A 20,283-nucleotide genomic window follows, 5' to 3' on the forward strand; every position below is an offset into this window, starting at 1 on the left:
TCACACCATACCTCAGTTTTCCTGACGAAATTATTTTAAATGCCTTAAATCATTTATCTGTTAATCTCCTGAAACGAGTAAAATGCGCTCATGCAGTAATTCTTCTTGGAAGTGCGACAGAACATAAAGCAATAAGATTGTGTTGCCAAATGGAGAAAGGTTGTCTGCAAGTTTGTAGTGGGTTTGAACCCTTAAACATTAAAAGCAACACTTGGCAATCTCATCAGAATAATGTTCCATAATACATGACTCAATGTATACTGCACTCGTGTATGCTTATATAATGTACATCGCATTGCAAGTGTTTTGAATTCTTTGTTGTTATGCTGCACAAATCTGACTCAGTCTGACATTGGATTAGTGAAGACAAATGGTAACCTACTTTCAGCTCTGAAGCATGTTTGAGGTTTTCTGGAACTAGAATGCTGCTGTTAAGGTAAAAGCAATCAAGTTGAAAAGTTCATGAGTCTTCTGTTATGAATCAGTCAGTTACACACCTTGTTGAGTTTTTTTGACCCTTGTGCGGGCCAACTTAAGACAAATTAAAGCTCCTACGATTACATAACAAAACACTTCACAAAATGCAGCAGAGATTACTCTCATTTCAGAGTACTAATCACTTTGTAAATGGTCTTGTAGGCTCCCAAAAAAACACAACAATCCTTTGACTAAATTGTTGGAGCAGTTCCTTCATGGTTACCCAGTGTGCTGTTGTTTCACAGCTTAGCTGTTGAGGTGTTAAGATTATAGACCACTGGCTCCTTTATTTGACTTTGGGAAAACTCCATTTCCCATTTGAATGTAATCTTCAATTCATTGCTATTTCACCCACTTCTATTGAGTGAAACAATTGTCAAATAATACTGAACTTCTACTAAGTAGGGTAAAGTTATGCATCTTGGTCTTTCCTATCACCTATGTTATAGTGAAGACTGAAGTATTTAAAGTTGTTTTTAATTGCATGAAACAATTTATTAGGGAAATGCTAACAAGGCTGCTCTTACTGATTTATCCCTAATTGACTTGAAATATAGAAAATAGGTGCAGTAGTCGGCCATTTGGCTCTTTTGGAGCCTGCACCACCATTGATTACAATCATGGCTGATGATGCAATCTTAGTATCCCATTCCCACCCATACCCCTTTAGCCGCAAGAGTCTGGCTACTCACTTTTGAATATATCTAATGAAGTGGCTCCAACAACTTCATGTGGGAGAGAATTCCACAGGTTCATAACACTTGGGTGAAGAAATTCTTCCTCATCACAGTTCTGAATGGCTTACCCATGTTTGATATGAAATGTTCAGAACTGTTGAATTATATATCAAAGATAAAAGTGAGATGGTCATCCGTTCTGTGGGGAATAACGGATGTTTTGGTGATTCTGGAGCGATTTTAAGTGCCCCCCCCCCCACGCCCCGTCCAAGCAAAACTCTCTATTCGTTCACTTGCACAAAGACATGAGTTCATGGTCTTCTCTGGAAGAGCAGTTTCTTAATGAATTCAATTTTATAGTCACTTAACAGGAAGGAGTATTCAGATAAGGCAATATACATATTGATTGGGTGACTGTTACAGTCAGTGAGTGTCAGTAGCAAAGATTAAGCCATCTGGTGTTAAACAATGAATGTTCTTAACCTTGACTGGTTTCAGGTAATGAATACTTTTCACCTTGTTAAACTGATCTTGCATACTGAATGATTCCAATTTTGTTACTTGGCTCTACATAATGAATGCTTTTCTACCTTGTTCACCCATTACCCTTGCCTCCAGTACCCCATTGTTAACTGCAAGTTCTTATCAGATCTGAGTCATGCTCAGCTGAGCCTCTTGTTTCACAAAACTAAGAACTTTTTCCCTGCCTGCTTATACCTTATACACTTTGATTGTATCTTGAAGCTTGTCTGTTAAATGAAACAGTGTCTTGAATGTATGATTTTTACTACTACTGGATATTACCGAATTACAGTGCAATGAAGGGGCAATACTAGCCAGGATTCTGAGATCTTGTTTTTCATTGAATAATGCTAAAATTTCCAACAATTCAGCATGCAGTGCCACCAGGAAATAGTGTTGTTACTTAGTTTTAAAAGACATTATGGATTGGAATGGCTAGTATCCAAGGGAGGTCCTGGGAGTATTGCTTGGTTATTATTCTGGAATTGAGGGGGGAAGTTGTTATTGTAAACTCTAGATTTCCTGGGTTTTTTTCACAGTATGCTATGTTTTAACTTTCTCCCCTCCCACTTCTTTCCCAGAAACTGCTTCAGTGGACAAGTCAGCAACTCAGTCTTGTGCTACCCCTTCGTCATCATCCTCGGGAATGACTCCTGCTTCTCAGACCCCATCAGCCACCACGTCTACTGTCCCTGTTTCACCTATTCCTCAGTCACCTATTCCTCCTCTACTACAGGATCCAAACCTTTTGAGGCAATTACTTCCTGCTTTGCAAGCCACCTTGCAGCTTAACAACGCTAATGTGGATATGTCAAAAATAAATGAAGGTACGTGATGGTTTTTTTGTGTTATAATGTGTTCTTAAAATCTTTCCCTGACCTATTTTAAACATTTATCTTTTTACAAGATGAGTTTGACACATTTGTTCTTACACTGTGACACTTGCACTCCAACGTTTTCAGTCATAATTTGCTGATTAGGTGTAAACATTTTTACATTTGATTTTCACCCTCAACTGTGTGGCAGACTTCATGCTCTCGTTTCATTCAGTTTGCTAAGTCTTCAAAATATCGGTTTGGTCTTGGAAGAAAGTGGTGTTTTATGTTGAGGTCTGGTTATGACAGTAGAGAAAGGTCCCTTAAACAAAAGGTTGTTAAAGTGATTGGCTAAGGAACTGGAGACATGAGGAACCTTATTTTGTCCCTGAGCAGGATGTGGGCATTGCAGACAAGACCAGCATTTATTGCCTCTCCCTATTTGCTCAGAGGGATGTTAAGGTTTTAATCAGCAAGTATATAACTGAATTAGAAATAGAGTACTGGAGAGACTGAGCAACATCTGCAGAGAGAAAACCAGTGTTAATGTTTTGAGCCCACTATAACGGAGTACAGCCACAATGAGAGTGTTTGTTTGCCATGTAGGCGGCTGGCACTTGCTGCAGGTCTGATATTTACATATTAACGTGAATTACCGTCTCTTTGGAACTCTGTGCTGCGGAATATACATGCATACGTCTCAAATGTCCTGGTGATGGAAGATTGTTGAGCAGAATGTAACAATCCAGTTCTGGATGGTTAAAATTTGAAGAATTCTGAATGCCTTGTTTCACCAATAGGAAGATGCCTTAAGATTTCAGTTCTACTTTAGTCAAACTCCAAACTTACTGTGTATACTGCAAAATGAAGGAAACAAATGTGTTAATACCACAGCTTTGAAGTACAAAAAAAAACTCAGCTTTTCTCATTGCTTTACGAGCAATTCCTTTAGAAGACAATCTTAGTTATTTACTTTATGAAGGGGCAGCCATCAGTGTACCACAATCCTGTGGTGAATTTCTTTAGCTCAAACCATTCTGAGATATAAATCTTCCATTTTGCCATCTCCTGTTACACATGCCTGAGTCCAATATTCTGGTTCGCTTTCAATACTTGGAGACTACTACTATTTACTCTTTCATAACGTGTTGCCCAATTCTAATTGCCCTTGAACTGAATGGCTTACTAGAGTCAATTCAGAGTCCAACACAATTCTGAGTGCATGGATTTGCATGTTGGCCAGACTTGGTCATGACTACGGTTTTCCTTCCCTGAAAGAGATTTGAAAGTCAGCTAGAATTTTTACAATCAGTGACCATATCAGTAATGGTGACTGTGAAACCAGCTTTATATTTTAGATTTATTAAATGAATTTAGTTATGTGAGGCCAAAGCAATAGCTTGGACCCTGGGAGCACCAGTCTCATGACATTGGCTCTATTACCATCTTCCCTGTGTTTGTTGCTTTCATTGGCAGAAAATGCTGTAGAGTTCCACTGTTGGTCGATGATTTTTCTCCTTTGAAACTATGAAATCTCTGTGTCTGTTCCCTTTCAAAATTCCAGCTGAGATTGACCCTCACAGTTAATGATGAAATTAAATTCCTCTTGCTGTGCAGGTCTGGCTACCTGTCATTTATTTAACTATCTTCTCTGTGAGCAGCACATCACACAAGGTGCAAGTTGCAACTAACTTCTCCAACAAACACTCAGATCTCTGCACAGCAGTGAATCCTCATCCTCCGTCTCTGTCCATCTCCATATATCATGCTCTGGGCTGTCCTGAAAGTGACCTTGAGGTTAATTAGTCCCGATTTACAATTTCCTTGTTCATCAAAGGTCCTAAGTAGGCTTTGCAATTTTTTGCATTTTCACTGAAAAAACAATTTGGATTGAACTCTCAAAACATTTCAGACTGCACTTGTGCTAATATAGCAGGCATCACGGCTGCAGCTCTTAGACGAAGTAAGCCCATCTGCTGATTTTATGAATCTGTCTCTTCTGTTTGGACTTCCTGGGTCACCTTTTTAAATGATTTATTTCCCTTTTGATTAGGTTAGATTGCCTTCAGTGTGGAAACAGGCCCTTCGACCTAACAAGTCCACACCAACCCTCCAAAGAATTATAATAGATATAAGTTTTTCAGTCTCAATAAAATATATAGCGGTTAGTTTTATATATTGAGATATGCAGAAATGAGCATGTGTGGCACATTGGCTTTGTGGTCGGCAATGCTGCCTCACATAGCCAGGGACCCGTTTTCAGTTTCAGGTTTGGGTGACTCTGTGGAGTTTGTCCATTCTCCCTGTGACTCTGTGGGTTTCCTCCCAGTACTCTGATTTCCTCTTGCAGTCCAAAGGTGTGCAGGCTAGGTGGGTTAGCCAAGGTAAATATGGGGTTAAGGGGAGAGGATAGGATACCCTTTGGAGAGTTGGTGCAGATTTGATGGGCCAACTGGCCTCTTTCCACACTGTAGGAATTCTATAAATTGCCACAGAGTAGGTGCTATCATGCATTTTAAAACAATAATTTATGGGATGTGGGCATCATTGCAGCAATATTCCTCACCTTTGACCTGCTCTTGTCGCCACTGTGGTTAGGTTATGAGTCCATTTAAATTTCTGGTCAGTGGTAATGTTAGGTTCTTTTTTTCTTGAGATTCTTAGACACCTTGATGCAACTGCAATATGCAAACTTCTGTGAACAGGCAAAATTTTAATGAGCGAGTACAAGCTTTGGAGGATCACTTAACACTGTTTGCAATGGCTGCGAAGTGTGTCAAGAGAAGCTCTCTGAACAAAGGAACAGTCCTTCCTTTATACAGGATCTTCACATCACAATCAGTGATGCCCATAAGACAACCCCATCCACTCCCTTGCAGTCACATCACACTCCACATTTATTGCCTGTCCTTAGTTTCCTATTTGAAAAGGTGGTGGTGAGCTGCCTTCTTGAACCGCTGTTGTCCCATCGACTGTGGGTTGACCCACAATGCCATGAGGAAAGAGTTCCAGGATTTTGACCCAGCAACAGTGAAGGACCGGTGATAGATTTTCAAGTCTGGATAGTGAGTGACTTAGAGGAGTACTTGAAGATGGTGGTGTTCCCATATATTTGCTGCTCATGTCCTTCAAGATGGAAGTGGTTGTGGGTTTGGAAGGTGCCGTCTGAGGGTCTTTGGTCAATTACTGCAGTGCATCTTGCAGATAATAGACACTGCTGCTGCTGAGTCAAAGTGTGGTGCTTGAACAGCACAGCTGGTCAGGTTGCATCCGAGGAACAGGAGAGTCATGTTTTGAGCAGAGCTCTTCATCAGGCATCTGCAGTCCTTGTTTTCTCCCACTGCTGTTACTGAGCGTTGGTGGTGGAGAGAGTGGATGCATGTTGTTGTAATGCTCTGCAAGAGGGCTGCTTTGTCCTGGATGGTGTCAAGCTGCTTGTACAATTGGAGCTGCATCCATCCAGGCAAGTGGGGAGTATTCCATCACATTCCTGACGTGTGCCTTGTAGATGGTAGGTAAGCTTTGGGGAGTTACGAGTTGAGTTACTTGCCGCAATATTCCTCACCTTTGACCTGCTCTTGTCGCCACTGTGGTTAGGTTATGAGTCCATTTAAATTTCTGGTCAGTGGTAATGTTAGGTTCTTTTTTTCTTGAGATTCTTAGACACCTTGATGCAACTGCAATATGCAAACTTCTGTGAACAGGCAAAATTTTAATGAGCGAGTACAAGCTTTGGAGGATCACTTAACACTGTTTGCAATGGCTGCGAAGTGTGTCAAGAGAAGCTCTCTGAACAAAGGAACAGTCCTTCCTTTATACAGGATCTTCACCTCACAGTCAGTGATGCCCATAAGACAACCCCATCCACTCCCTTGCAGTCACATGACACTCCACACAATGCAGTAACCTGATCATCACCAAAAACAACATAATGTAAATCATCGCTTCATGGCCAGATCAGTCGTAAATTGTATTTTTTAACTACAGGATGTGGTCAGAATTCCAACTGCAATGTTCTTATTGATTCTGAATGACAGGAGATGACATTGTCTTGTCGGTAGAATGTAAAAAATTTACAAAAGACATACCACGCTAACAGCATACCACACTACCCCTGGGACATCCAATTTCCTGCAGGTTGGCAGAGCAAATTAACCCTTTAATATCTCAGTAACCCCAAGGATATTGATAATGGGGGTTTCATTGATGGTAACACAATTGAATGTCAGGGGGCGGTGGTTAGATTGTTTCTCATGATGGTAATTGCCGGCATTTGTGTAGAGTGAATGTTACTTGCCACTCATCAGCCCAAGCCTGAATATTATCCAGATCTTGTTGCATTTGAACACTGACTGCTTCGATATCTGAGCCACATTCCCCATTGTTGGCTAACGTTCCCAATTCTGATCTTATGATAGAGAGAAGGTCATTGATGAAGCAGCTGAAGATGGTTGGGTCGAGGGCATTACCATGAGGAACTCGTGCAGAGATGTCTGGAACTGAGATAACTGACCTCCAACAATCACGACCATCTTCCGATGCTTCAGGCATTACTATAACCGTCAAAGGGTTTGCCCCCTGATACCCATTGATTCCAGTTTTGCCGGGACTCTTCTTTGCTACACTCGGTCGAATGCAGCCTTGATGTCATGGGTTGTCACTCTCACCTCATCTCTGGAATCCAGCTGTTTTGTCCATGTTTAAACCAAGGCTGTAATGAGGTCAGGAGCTGAGTGGCCCTGTAGTACCCAAACTGGGCGTCATTGAGCAGGTTATTGCTGCTTGACAATGCTGTTGATGACACCTTCCATCACTTCACTGACGGGGCGATGAATTGGCTGAGTTGCATTTGTTCTACTTTTATGTACAGGAAATACCTGGGCAATTTTCCACATGGCCGAGGAGTGGCTGGAAGAGCTTAGCTCGGGGAGTGGCAAGTTTGGTGCACAAGCTATCAGTACTATTACCAGAATGTTGTCAGGGCCCATAGCCTTTGCGGTATCGAACGAGTTCAACTATATTAGTGTGTGGAGTGGATCGAAAAGGCTGAAGGACTGGTATTTGTAATGCTGAGGACCACTAATGGATCATCCACAAGGCACTCCTAGCTGGTGATTTGTTACAAGTGCTTCAGCGTTATCTTTTGCACTGATGTGCTGGGCGCCTCCATTATTGTGGATGAGGATAATTGTGGAGCTGCCTCCTCCAGTGAGTTGTTTAGTCATCCACCACCATTCATGACTGAATGTGACAGGACTGCCGAGCATAGATCTGATCCATTGGTTGTGGGATCGTTTAGGTCTGTGTGACACTTGTTGTTTATGCTGTTTGGCATGCAAGTAGTCCTATTTGATGGCTTCACCAAGTTGATTCCTCATGTTCAGATATGCCTGGTGCTGCTCTTGGCATTCTCTCCTGCAGACTTAATAGAACCAGAGTTGATCCTTGTGGATGGTAGCAGTGGCTGAGTGGGGGATATGCAGGGCCATGAGGTTACAGATTGTGCTGGAGTTCAATTCTTCTGCTGCTGTTGATGGCCCACAGCCCCTCATGAATACCAATGGGTATAGTGCCACACAACATGGAGGTTATTCTCAAAGTGAAGACGGGACTTTATCTCCGCAAACACTGTGCGGTGATTGCTCTTGCTGATATTGTCATGGATAGATGCATCTGCAGCTGGCAGATTGGTAAAGAGGAGGTCGGCCATGTTATCCACCTCTTTGGTTCCCTGGACAACTTCCACAGAGTCTAGCAGCTCTGTCCTTGAATACCCGACCAGCTTGGTCAGTAGTACTGCTGCCAAGCCACTCTTTGACATGGACATGGAAATTCCCCACACAGTGTGTTTTGTGCCCTTGCTATCCTTAGTGCTTCCTCTAAGCATTGTTGAACATGGGGAAGTACCGATTCATCAGTTGAGGGAGGATGGTATGTGGTCATCAGCCAGTGGTTTCCTTGCCCATGTTTAACCTGAAGCCAAGTCACTTTATGCAGTCTGGAGTCAATGATGAGAACTCCCAGGCCAATTCCCGCCTGACTGAATACCACTTTGCTGCCACCTCTGTTGCGCTCTCTGGCCGGTTGTGCAGAACATATACAAGGATGATGATTGTGATCTCTGGCACTTTGTCAGTAAGGTATGGTTCTGAGTGTATGACGGTGTCAGGCGGTAGCTTGACTAGTCTTTGAGGCAGCTTTCCAAAATTTGACATGAGCCCCCAGATGTTAGTGAAGGGCACTCGGCAAGATTAAGAGGGTTGTTTATGCCGTTGTCTTTTCTGGTCCATTGGTCAATACCAGGTGAATCTGTCTGATGGTCAACAACTTGGCATTTTTTTTGGGCTTACTCTAATGTAAACAGCTTTGAAAAGTGCGTAAATTCTACTTGAATGTTGAGAAACTGTGTTTTAATACTATTTGATGACAGGTTTGAAATTAAAACTCTGACTTGAGTTTTTTTGAGCATTTTGGAGCAGTGTTAGGATAGCTTCAACAGAGTTAAAAATCTCACAACACCAAGTTATAGTCCAACCGGACTGTGAAGGGCCAAGCCTTTTTGGCCTATCAAGACACATGATGCCTTTCTAAAGTAAAAACCTTTTGCCTGTGTGTCATATCCCTATTCCCTGTCTATTCATATATATCCACTGCCAGCCCCACTTCTGACAGCTCATCCAGGCATTGACCATCCTTTGTGTTTTTTATTTCAAAGAGAAAAATCCTGTCACATTTCCTTTATTTTATACCCCCACCCCTTTATTTTACCTTGAGCAGGTGTCCCTGAGTAATTGACATTTCTCCTCTGGGAGAATGACTCTGAATATCCATTCTATCTGTGCCCCTCATAATTTTGTATACTTCTGTTGGGATGCCTCATCCTTTGACATGCAAATGAAAACAAAGAAAGTTTGGACAATCTTTGACAGAGTTCATACCCTCCAAACCATGCAACACCATGGGAAACCATTTATGTATGCCCTGAAGCCTCCACATCCTTCTGGTAGTGTGGCAACCAGAATTGTACACAACATCCCAAAGATAGTTTACCTAAAGTTCTATACAACTGCCAATTTTTATCCTGTGCCCAAACCAATGAAGGCAGCATGCCATATGCTTTCTTGATCACCATATTCACTTGTGTTGCCACTTTTGAGGGAACTGTGGGCCTGTATGTCCCTCCATGTTGATGTTTTATGCATTTTACCATTTATTCTTCCTATCTCCATTAGATTGTTCAAAATGCATCACCTCTTATTTGTCCAGACGAAACTCCATCTGCCATTTCTTTTCCCAAGTCTCCAGCCTCTCTGTCTTGCTGGATTCCTGGCAATTCTCCTCACTATCCACAACTCTACCAATGTTTGTGTCATCCACAAACTTATTAATCAGATCACCTGCATTCTCCCTCAAACAACAGGAGTCTCAACCCTAATCCCAACGGAACATCACTCGTCACGGATTTTGAGTCAGAAAATCACCTTTCCATTTCTACTGTGTCTTCTATGACTGAATTAGTTCTGTATTCATCTTAGCTGTTCACTATTAATGCTGTGTGATTTCATCGTTTGTGTCAGCCTGCCATGAGGTATTATGATTTGTCAAAAGTATTGCTGAAGTTCATATAGACAACATCCACTTCGCTGACTTCATCATTCATCTTTGTCACTTCCTCAAGAAACAGTCAGTTTGAGGTATGACCTTCCCCACAACAAGCCATGATGCCTATTGCTCATAAGATTTTTTTCCCAAATGTGAGCAAACACTAATCCAATTATTTTCTCCAGTCGTTTCCCTATCACTGACGTAAGGCTCACTGGCCTGTAATTTACTGGATTATCCCTGTTGTCTAACTTAACCAAAGGAACAACAGGTATTGTCAAGGCCTCTGGGACCTCTCCTGTGACTAAACAGGATACAAAGCTTTCATATAAGACCCCAGCAATTTCCTTTCTTGCCTCCTTCAGTATTCTGGGATGCAACTTAACATATCCTGGGCACCTTTCTACTGTAATGTTTTTCAAAACACCCAACACCATCACCCTGTTTATTGACATGCTCGAGAATGCAACACACCTCTTGCAAGGCTCATCATCCATCATGTTGTTGTCCTTTGGCAATACTGATACCACGTGTTTGTTAAGGATCTTGCCCATTTCCAAGGGCTCCATGCATCAACTCCCTTCTTTGTGCTGGCATCTCTTGCCTTGCTGCTCTCTTGATTCTTGAGTATATATGAAATGCCTTGCAATGTTCCATAATCCTGTTTGCTAATAGACACCTCATAAACAAAGAATTGGAAGAGAGAAAAGGGATTAAGTTCTTCACTGCTATCTTTGTATCCTTCAAGGAGTCTGTCTGTCTTCAGTTTTCTGAACCTTGTATATGCCTCCTTTTATTTTTGACTTAAATTCTCAGTTTCTGTTGTCATTCAAGATTCCTGAATCTTGGTATCTTGGTGTTTCATTTTCTAGTGCTAACCACTGTGCCACTCCAGTGCTGGTCCTGAATTGTAATCAACTGGTCTTTTAAAAAAAAAAGTGCATATTTATGCTCAAGCAGCTATCCCCAAACGACATTCCACATTTCCTACCTTCAATTATGATAGTTAGCCTTCCCTTAATTTTGTGCTTTTACCCGTGCAATACTCTATCCATAAGTAATTTAAAACTTGTGTTGGAGGAAATCCTGAGGGACAGGATGTACATGTATTTAAGACCCTAAGACATAGGAGTGGAAGTAAGGCCATTCGGCCCATTGAGTCCACTCCACCATTCGATCATGGCTGATGGGCATTTCAACTCCACTTACCCGCATTCTCCCCGTAGCCCTTAATTCCTTGTGACATCAAGAATTTATCAATTTCTGCCTTGAAGACATTTCGCGTCCCAGCCTCCACTGCACTCTGTGGCAATGAATTCCACAGGCCCACCACTCTCTGGCTGAAGAAATGTCTCCGCATTTCTGTTCTGAATTTATCCCCTCGAATTCTAAGGCTGTGTCCACCATGCATTATCTTGTAAGTTTCTATTAGAACTCCCCTTAATCTTCTAAACTCCAATGAATCCCAGGATCCTCAGCCATTCCTCATATGTTAGACCTACCATTCCAGGGATCATCCGTGTGAATCTCCGCTGGACACGCTCCAGTGCCAGTATGTCCTTCCTGAGGTGTGGGGACCAAAGCTGGACACAGTACTCCAAATGGGGCCTAACCAGAGCTTTATAAAGTCTCAGTAGCACAACAGTGCTTTTATATTCCAACCCTCTTGAGATAATTGACAACATTGCATTCGCTTTCTTAATCACGGACTCAACCTGCATGTTTACCTTTCGAGAATCCTCAAATAGCACTCCCAGATCCCTCTGTACTTTGGCTTTACGAATTTTCTCAACGTTTAGAAAATTGTCCATGTTTGTATTCTTTTTTCCAAAGTGCAAGACCTCGCATTTGCTCACATTGAATTCCATCAGCTGTTTCCTGGACCACTCTTCCAAACTGTCTAGATCCTTCTGCAGCCTCCCCACTTCCTCAGTACTACCTGCCTGTCCATCGAACTTTGTATCATCGGCAAACATCGCTAGAATGCCCCCAGTCCCTTCATCCAGATCATTAATATATAATGTGAACAGCTGCGGCCCCAACACTGAACCCTACGGGACACCGCTTGTCACGGGCTGCCATTCCGAAAAATAACCTTTTATCCCAACTCTCTGCCTTCTGTCAGACAACCAATCCTCAATCCGTACCAGTAGCTCACCTCGAACACCATGGGCCCTCAGCTTGCTCAGCAGCCTCCCGTGTGGCACCTTATCAAAGGCCTTTTGGAAGTCGAGGTAGATAACATCCACTGGGTTTCCTTGGTCTAACCTACTTGTCACCTCTTCAAAGAACTCCAACAGGTTTGTCAGGCACGACCTCCCCTTAGTAAATCCATGTTGACTTGTTCTAATCCGACCCTGCCCTTCCAAGAATTTAGAAACCTCATCCTTAATGATGGATTCTAGAATTTTACCAACAACTGAGGTTCGGCTAATTGGCCTATAATTTTCCATCTTTTGTCTTGATCCTTTCTTGAACAAGGGGGTTACAACAGTGATCTTCCAATTATCTGGGACTTTCCCTGACTCCAGTGACTTTTGAAAGATCTCAACCAACGCCTCCGCTATTTCCTCAGCCACCTCCCTCAGAACTCTAGGATGTTGCCCATCGGCGCCAGGAGATTTATCAATTTTAAGATCTTTTAGCTTTTCTAGCACTTTCTCTTTTGTAATGGCAACCATACTCAACTCAGCCCCCTGACTCCCTTTAATTGTTGGGATATTACTCCTGTCTTCCTCTGTGAAGACTGATGCAAAGTACTTATTAAGTTCTCCTGCTATTTCCTTATCTCCCATCACTAGGCTTCCAGCATCAGTTTGAAGTGGCCCATTGTCTACTCTTGCCTGTCGTTTGTTTCTTATGTATTGAAAGAAACTTTTACTATCATTTCTAATATTACTGGCTAGCCTACCTTCATATTTGATCCTCTCCTTCCTTATTTCTCTCTTTGTTATCCTCTGTTTGTTTTTGTAGCCTTCCCAATCTTCTGATTTCCCAGTGCTCTTGGCCACTCTATAGAATCTCTCTTTTTCTTTCATAGATTTCCTGACTTTCTTTGTCAGCCATGGCTGTCTAATCCCTCCCCGGATAATCTTTCTCTTTTTGGGAATGGACCTCTGCACAGTGTCCTCAATTTTACCCACAAACTCCTGCCATGTTTGCTCTACTGTCTTCCCTGCTAGGCTCTGCTTCCAGTCTATTTTCGTCAGTTCCTCTCTCATGCCCTCATAATTACCTTTATTTAACTGTAACACCATTACATCCGATTTTGCCTTCTCTCTTTCAATCTGCAGACTGAACTCTTCCATATTATGATCGCTGCTTCCTAAGTGTTCCCTTACTTTAAGATATTTTATAAAGTCTGGTTCATTACATAGCACCAGGTCCAGAATAGCCTGCTCCCTTGTGGGCTCCATGACAAGCTGTTCCAAAAAGCCATCCTGTAAGCATTCTTGAATTCCCTTTCTTTGGATCCACTGGCAACATTATTTACCCAGTCCACCTGCATATTGAAGTCTCCCATGATCAGGAGTGCAGGAAAGGCAAGGACTGATTCGGGCTAATCAACATGGCTTTGTACATGGGACATCATGTTTCACAAACTTGATTTGAGTGTTTTGAAGTAGAAACAAAGAGGATTCGTGAGGGCAGAGCAGTGGACATGATCTATATGGACTTCAGTAAGGCGTTTGACAAGGCTCCCCATGGGAGACTGGTTAGATCCCATGGAATACAGGGAGAACTAGCCATTTGGATACAGAACTGGGAGAAAGTGAGGTCTGCAGATGCTGGAGATCAAAGTTGAAACTTTATTGCTGGAACAGCACAGCAGGTCAGGCAGCATCCAGGGAACAGGAGATTCGACGTTTCGGGCACAGGCCCTTCTTCAGGATACAGAACTGGCTCAAAGGTAGAAGACAGAGGGTGGTGGTGGAGGGTTGTTTTTCAGACTGGAGGCCTGTGACCAGTGGAGTGCCACAACAATCGGTGCTGGGCCCTCTACTTTTTGTCATTTACATAAATGATTTGGATGCGAGCATAAGAGACACAGTAAGTTTGCAGATGACACCGAAATTGGAGGCTTAGTGGACAGCGAAAAAGGATACCTCAGATGACAAAGAGATCTTGATCAGATAGGCCACTGGACCGAGGAGTGGTGGATGGAGTTTAATTTGGATAAATGCAAGGTATTGCATTTTGGAAAAGCAAATCTTAGCATGACTTATGCACTTAATGGTAAGGTCCTAGCGAGTTTTGCTGAACAAAGAGGCCTTGAAGTGCAGGTTCATATTTGCTTGAAAGTGGAGTTGCAAGTGGATAGGATAGTGAAGGAGGCACTTTGTCTGCTTTCCTTTATTGGTCAGAGTATTGAGTACAGGAGTTGGGAGGTCATGTTGCGGCTGTCCAGAGCATATTTCATGCAATTCTGGTCTCCTTCCTATCAGAAAGATGTTATGCAACTTGAAAGGATTCAGAAAAGATTTACAAGGCTATTGCTGGGGTTGGAGGATTTCAGTTACAGGAAGAGGCTGACAAGGCTGGGGCTGTTTTTCCCTTCAGTCTTGAGGCTGAGGGGTGATCTTAGAGAGGTTTATAAAATCATGAGGGGCATGGGAAGGTAAATAGACCAGGTCTCTTCCTTGGGGTGGGGAAGTTCAGAATGAGAGGGCATAGGTTTAGAGCGAGAGGGAACGATACAAAAGAGACCTATGGGGCACTTTTTTCACACAGAAGGTGGGGTGCAAATGGAATGAACTGCCAGAGGAAGTGGTGGAGGCTGGTATAATTACGACATTTAAAAGGCATCTTGATGCGTATATAAATAGGAAGGGTTTAGAGGGATATGGGCCAGGTGCTGGACAATGAGACTAGATTAGGTTAGGATATATGGTCGGCATGGACCAGTTGGACCAAAAGATTCTGTTTATGTGCTATACATCTGTGACCCAATGTCTGTAAGTGGACTGGTAGTGATCAGCAAAGATGAGAAACAGTGGCAGATTTTTTTTTAAGGAAATAGTTCACTGCGCACAGCAAAGCCATACTACTTTGATTAGATTAGATTCCCTACAGTTTGGAAACAGGCCCTTTGGCCCAACCAGTCCACACCGACCCTCCGAAGAGTAACCCACCAGACCCATTTCCCTCTGACTAATGCACCTAACACTTTGGGCAATTTAGCATGGCCAATTCACCTGACCTGCACTTCTTTGGACTGTGGGAGGAAACCGGAGCACCCGGAGGAGAAACACGCAGACACTGAAACAATGTGCAAACTCAACACAGACAGTCGCCCGAGGCTGGAATTGAACCTGGGACCTTGGTGCTGTGAGGCAGCAGTGCTAACCACTGAGCCACCATGCCGCCCCACGGTTGAGTAAGAGGATTCTCAGAAAGTTGAGAATATTGTGAAACTGAAAAAACAAACGTAGTGTTGAAAAGATTAGAGATACAACAAAAGGTTGGTCAGAGTTTAGAAACCAACAAAAGATACCCCAAAAATAAGAGGGACAATAAACTTCAAGAGGAAACATGCAAGTAATATCAAGACCGACAACCTAAGCTGCTTTAGATGCGTAAAAGGGAAGTGAGAAGTTAGTGAACATAGACAATGAGGCTGGGGAAATGGATTTAGATTTGGGTTCAGAATTGGCTTGCCCATAGAAGGCAGAGTAGTGGTGGAAGGGTGTTTTTCAGCCTGTAGATCAGTGACCAGTGCTGTTTCACAGCGATCCATACTGGGACCTCTGCTGTTTGTGGAACGCAGAACAACCCCAATTATCCAAACGAGACATGCGCCGAGTATTTTGTTCTGATAACTGAATTGATCTGATTGTAAACAAACAAAGCCATTCTGAACATAATTACATAAAAAAGCATGTTTCCAGAGTTTTTGTTTTCATTCAATTGCTAAAATATGGACAAAGGCTGGATATAGCTAAAAACTTAATGATATTTTACAAATAAAATCACTTTTTGGATAGTGTTTGACTGAAGTCTGTGAAATGTTTCCTCTATTTTATCCTGGACAGGAGCCGGCATCTTTGTGTTTGATGTCGTGCCGTCATCCAGACTAACCAAGGTTGTCCTGCGCTCCTGTGTGACTGCTGAGCCCTTAGAGAGAGAGTGGCGCAAAATACAATGAGAACGAGGGAACTTTAGTCCTCTCATCAACTTTTTTTTATGGGGAATGTCATGTTTTCCTCCTGTTTCCTCTGGTCAAGTTTTCCTCCTGTTTTATTTTTACGTGTGCTAACTCGCTACAATTTGCTCCTCTCCACCCCCCCCCCCCCCCCCCCTCCCCCCCTCCCATCAAAAAGAAGTTATTTGAAATTTTCTTGTCAGCTGAAAGATGTTGAACTACTTTTTCACATAAATTATTTGGATGTGAGCCTAAGAGGTACAGTTAGTAAGTTTGCAGATGACACCAAAATTGGAGGTGTCGTGGACAGCGAAGAGGGCTACCTCAGATTACAACAGGATCTGGCCAATGGGCTGAGAAGTTTAATTCAGATAAATGCGAGGTGCTGCATTTTGGAAAAGCAAATCTTAGCAGGACTTCTACACTTAATGGTAAGGTCCTGGGGAGTGTTGCTGAACAAAGAGACCTTGGAGTACAGGTTCATAGCTCCTTGAAAGTGGAGTCGCAGGTAGATAGGATAGTGAAGAAGGCGTTTGGTATGTTTTCTTTTATTGATCAGAGTATTGCATACAGGAACTGGGAGGTCATGTTGCGGCAGAACAGGACATTGGTTAGGCCACTGTTGGAATATTGCGTGCAATTCTGGTCTCCTTCCTATCGGAAAGATGTTGTGAAACTTGAAAGGGTTCAGAAAAGGTTTACAAGGCTGTTGCCAGGGTTGGAGGATTTGAGCAAAAGGGAGAGGCTGAACAGGCTGGGGCTGTTTTCCCTGGAGCGTTGGAGGCTGACGGGTGATCTTACAGAGGTTTACAAAATTAATGAGGGGCATGGATCGGGGAAATAGACAAAGTCTTTTCCCTGGGGGAAGTTTAAAGGTGTGAGGGTGAAATATTTTAGAGTAATGGGAGTCTAGAATGTGCTTCCCAGAGTGGTGGTAATGCCAGATATGATGGAGGTGTTTAAGAGACTAAGCACATGAATATGCAAGGAATGGAGGGATGTGGACCACGGGCAGGCAAAATGGGTTAGTTTAATTTGGCATCATGTTCAGCACAACATGGTGGGCTGAAGGGCCCATTCCTGTGCTGTTCCATGTTCTATCTGTCTGGAAATAATGGGACTAGGAACTGGCAGAGGAGTTAGAATGATTGCATTGCATCAATCTCCAGAACATTCCAAAATTCCTAAATATTCAAGGACCAAACGGAGGAGAGGAAATAAATGCAATGACCGTCACCAAGAGAAAAATGCTAGGGAAGTTAACAGGACTAAAGATGGAGAAGTTCCTTAGATCTGATGGGATGCATCCTGGATTATGAAAGGAACTGGTTGCATAGATAGTGGATGCACTGGTCGTTAACCTCCAGGATTCCTTGTATTCTCAAAGTCTGAGGATTGGATTGCCACTGTCTGTTATTGGGAAAATGTTTGCGTCTATTAATAAGATGGCAAAGTGGAGCATGTAAAAATACATGATATCATCAAGCAGAGTCAGCATGACTTCATGAATACAATATCATGAATAATAAAGTTATATTCATTCTTTTGAGGAGGTAACAAGTGGTTTTGAAAAAGGGGAAAGTGGTGAATTAACATTTTTCAGAAGACATTTAATTAAGTACCAGCCATCGTTAGTGGATTTAGTACATTGGTATGTTTAGAGGATTGCCAAACTAACAGAAGGCAGAGGTTCAAAAGGGTACTTTCAAGATGGCAACCTGTAACTTGTGGAGTGTCACAGGGATCAATACTGAAGGTCACAATTATGTACAATGACTTGAATGTGGAAAGTGAATTCACTGTAGCCAAGTTTGTGGGTAATCCAAAGATAGCTGGGAAAGCAACTGGTAAGGGTGGAATGAAGAATCGACAAAACAATCTCTACAGGTTAAGTGAGTAAGCAAACACTTGGCAAATGGGATAAAATGTAGGAAAATGTGAGATTATGCACTTTAGCAAGAAGAATAGAGGAGCTGAATATTATTTGAATGGATAAAGTCTGGAAAGGGAGTTGGGATTGTGATGCATGAATCATAAACAGTGAGTATTTAAGTTCACTGGGTAATAGGGAAGGCAAATGGAGTGTTGACCTTTATTTCAGAGGAAATTGAATATAAAGATATGGACCATTTTCTAAAACTATGCAAGTCATGGGTGAGAATACAGCTGGACAACTGAGAATAATCTTAGGTCTCGATTGAAGCAAAGATTTTGAGGCAGTTTAGAGGTGGTTCACTCAGCCTCTTATGGAGAGATTCAGTAGATTTAGCTTGTATATGTGGGAACTTAGAATACGATGCAACCTTATTAAAACATAAAAGATAATTGGGAAACTTGACCAGGCAGATTAGGAAAGATTGTTTGCCTTGTGAGAGAATAGAGGACCAGAGGAGACAATCTCAGAATGAGGGGTCACCCATTTTGATATGGATGGGAAGTTTCTTCTCTTTAAATAATGTAACTTAGCAAATTTGTACTATTCCAAAAAATCTTATTTGAATTCCTCCTGATGCTTTTGTATCACTTTTATAATGTGGTGACTAGCACTAAGCTGAAGATAACTTCTTTGCTTTTTGATTGTAATCTTGTAGAATTGAACTTTTTTTTGTTTTAATATAGGACCTTGTGAACCTATTTTATGTGTATCTGAATTCTGATATTCATATATTCTTCAACTTAAATTTGACATTTGCTTTCCTGGATTGTGTAGGTTTTTATTTCTCTTTCTGCAGTGTAAGTTATGCGTAGATGAGTATGATGCAACAGAAGCCATTTATCCAATTCTCGTCTGTGCCAGCTACTTGGAATTTGAATACTCCAAATGTTTTCATTCTTTTCCCAACTCGATGCAATATTTCATTGAAGTATTTATTTGGTTCCCTTGAAAGTTAGCATTAAAACTATTTTCATTTCATCAGGCAATGGTTGTTTTTGCCTTGCATTTTCTGGTACAGTGCTAATCACTTTAAATCCATGCCTTCCAGTTCTCAACTTTCACCACTGGAAACTTGTTTATTTCATTTACTCCATCTAAACCATAATGGTTTTAAAAATTTCCAATTAACCTCTGTTATGGAGAAAAGGTCTTAACTTTTCCAGTTGATTTATGAAACTCTCATTTCTGACCTCTGTAAAGGTAAAAACAAGGACTGCAGATGCTGGAAACCAGATTCTGGATCAATGGTGCTGGAAGAGCACAGCAGTTCAGGCAAAAGTGGAAAAGGAGCTAGGCAGGTCCGGACAGGTCAAGAGGACAGTGTGGAGCTGGAAGTTTGAAACTAGGATGAGGTGGGGGAAGGGAAAATGAGGAAGCTGTTGAAGTCCACATTGATGCCCTGGGGTTGAAGTGTTCCGAGACGGAAGATGAGGCGTTCTTCCTCCAGGCGTCTGGTGGTGAGGGAGCGGCGGTGAAGGAGGCCCAGGACCTCCATGTCCTCGGCAGAGTGGGAGGGGGAGTTGAAATGTTGGGCCACGGGGCGGTGTGGTTGATTGGTGCGGGTGTCCCGGAGATGTTCCCTAAAGCGCTCTGCTAGGAGGTGCCCAGTCTCCCCAATGTAGAGGAGACCGCATCGGGAGCAACGGATACAATAAATGATATTCGTGGATGTGCAAGTAAAACTTTGAAGGATGTGGAAGGCTCCTTAGGGCCTTGGAAAGAGGTGAGGGAGGAGGTGTGGGCGCAGGTTTTACAGTTCCTGCGGTGGCAGGGGAAAGTGCCAGGATGGGGCGGTGGGTCGTAGAAGGACGTGGACCTGACCAAGTAGTCACGGAGGGTACGGTCTTTGCGGAAGGCGGAAAGGGGTGGGGAGGGAAATATATCCCTGGTGGTGGGGTCTTTTTGGAGGTGGCGGAAATGTCGGCGGATGATTTGGTTTATGCGGAGGTTTGTAGGGTGGAAGGTGGAAGGGTGGGGTCTGAGGGCGGAGGTGCGGGATGTGGACGAGATGCGTTGGAGGGCATCTTTAACCACGTGGGAAGGGAAATTGCGGTCTCTAAAGAAGGAAGCCATCTGGTGTGTTCTATGGTGGAACTGGTCCTCCTGGGAACA

The 20,283-nt window shown here is 42.7% G+C and overlaps 1 protein-coding gene across 4 annotated transcripts in view; it reads left to right on the forward strand.

The window, feature by feature from the left end:
- Window positions 1-20,283, forward strand: part of waca (WW domain containing adaptor with coiled-coil a) — a 147,624-nt gene that overhangs the window by 56,358 nt on the left and 70,983 nt on the right. For all 4 annotated transcript variants that reach the window (XM_043690496.2, XM_043690498.2, XM_043690499.2 and 1 more), the window contains one exon: window positions 2,258-2,503. In XM_043690496.2, the coding sequence (XP_043546431.1) occupies window positions 2,258-2,503 (246 nt within the window). The remainder of the gene's footprint in view (window positions 1-2,257; window positions 2,504-20,283) is intronic.

This window comes from Chiloscyllium plagiosum, unplaced genomic scaffold, assembly GCF_037043375.1.
Source record: "Chiloscyllium plagiosum isolate Xiang-an unplaced genomic scaffold, Cpla_swu_hap1 HiC_scaffold_5, whole genome shotgun sequence".
NCBI lineage: Eukaryota > Metazoa > Chordata > Chondrichthyes > Orectolobiformes > Hemiscylliidae > Chiloscyllium > Chiloscyllium plagiosum.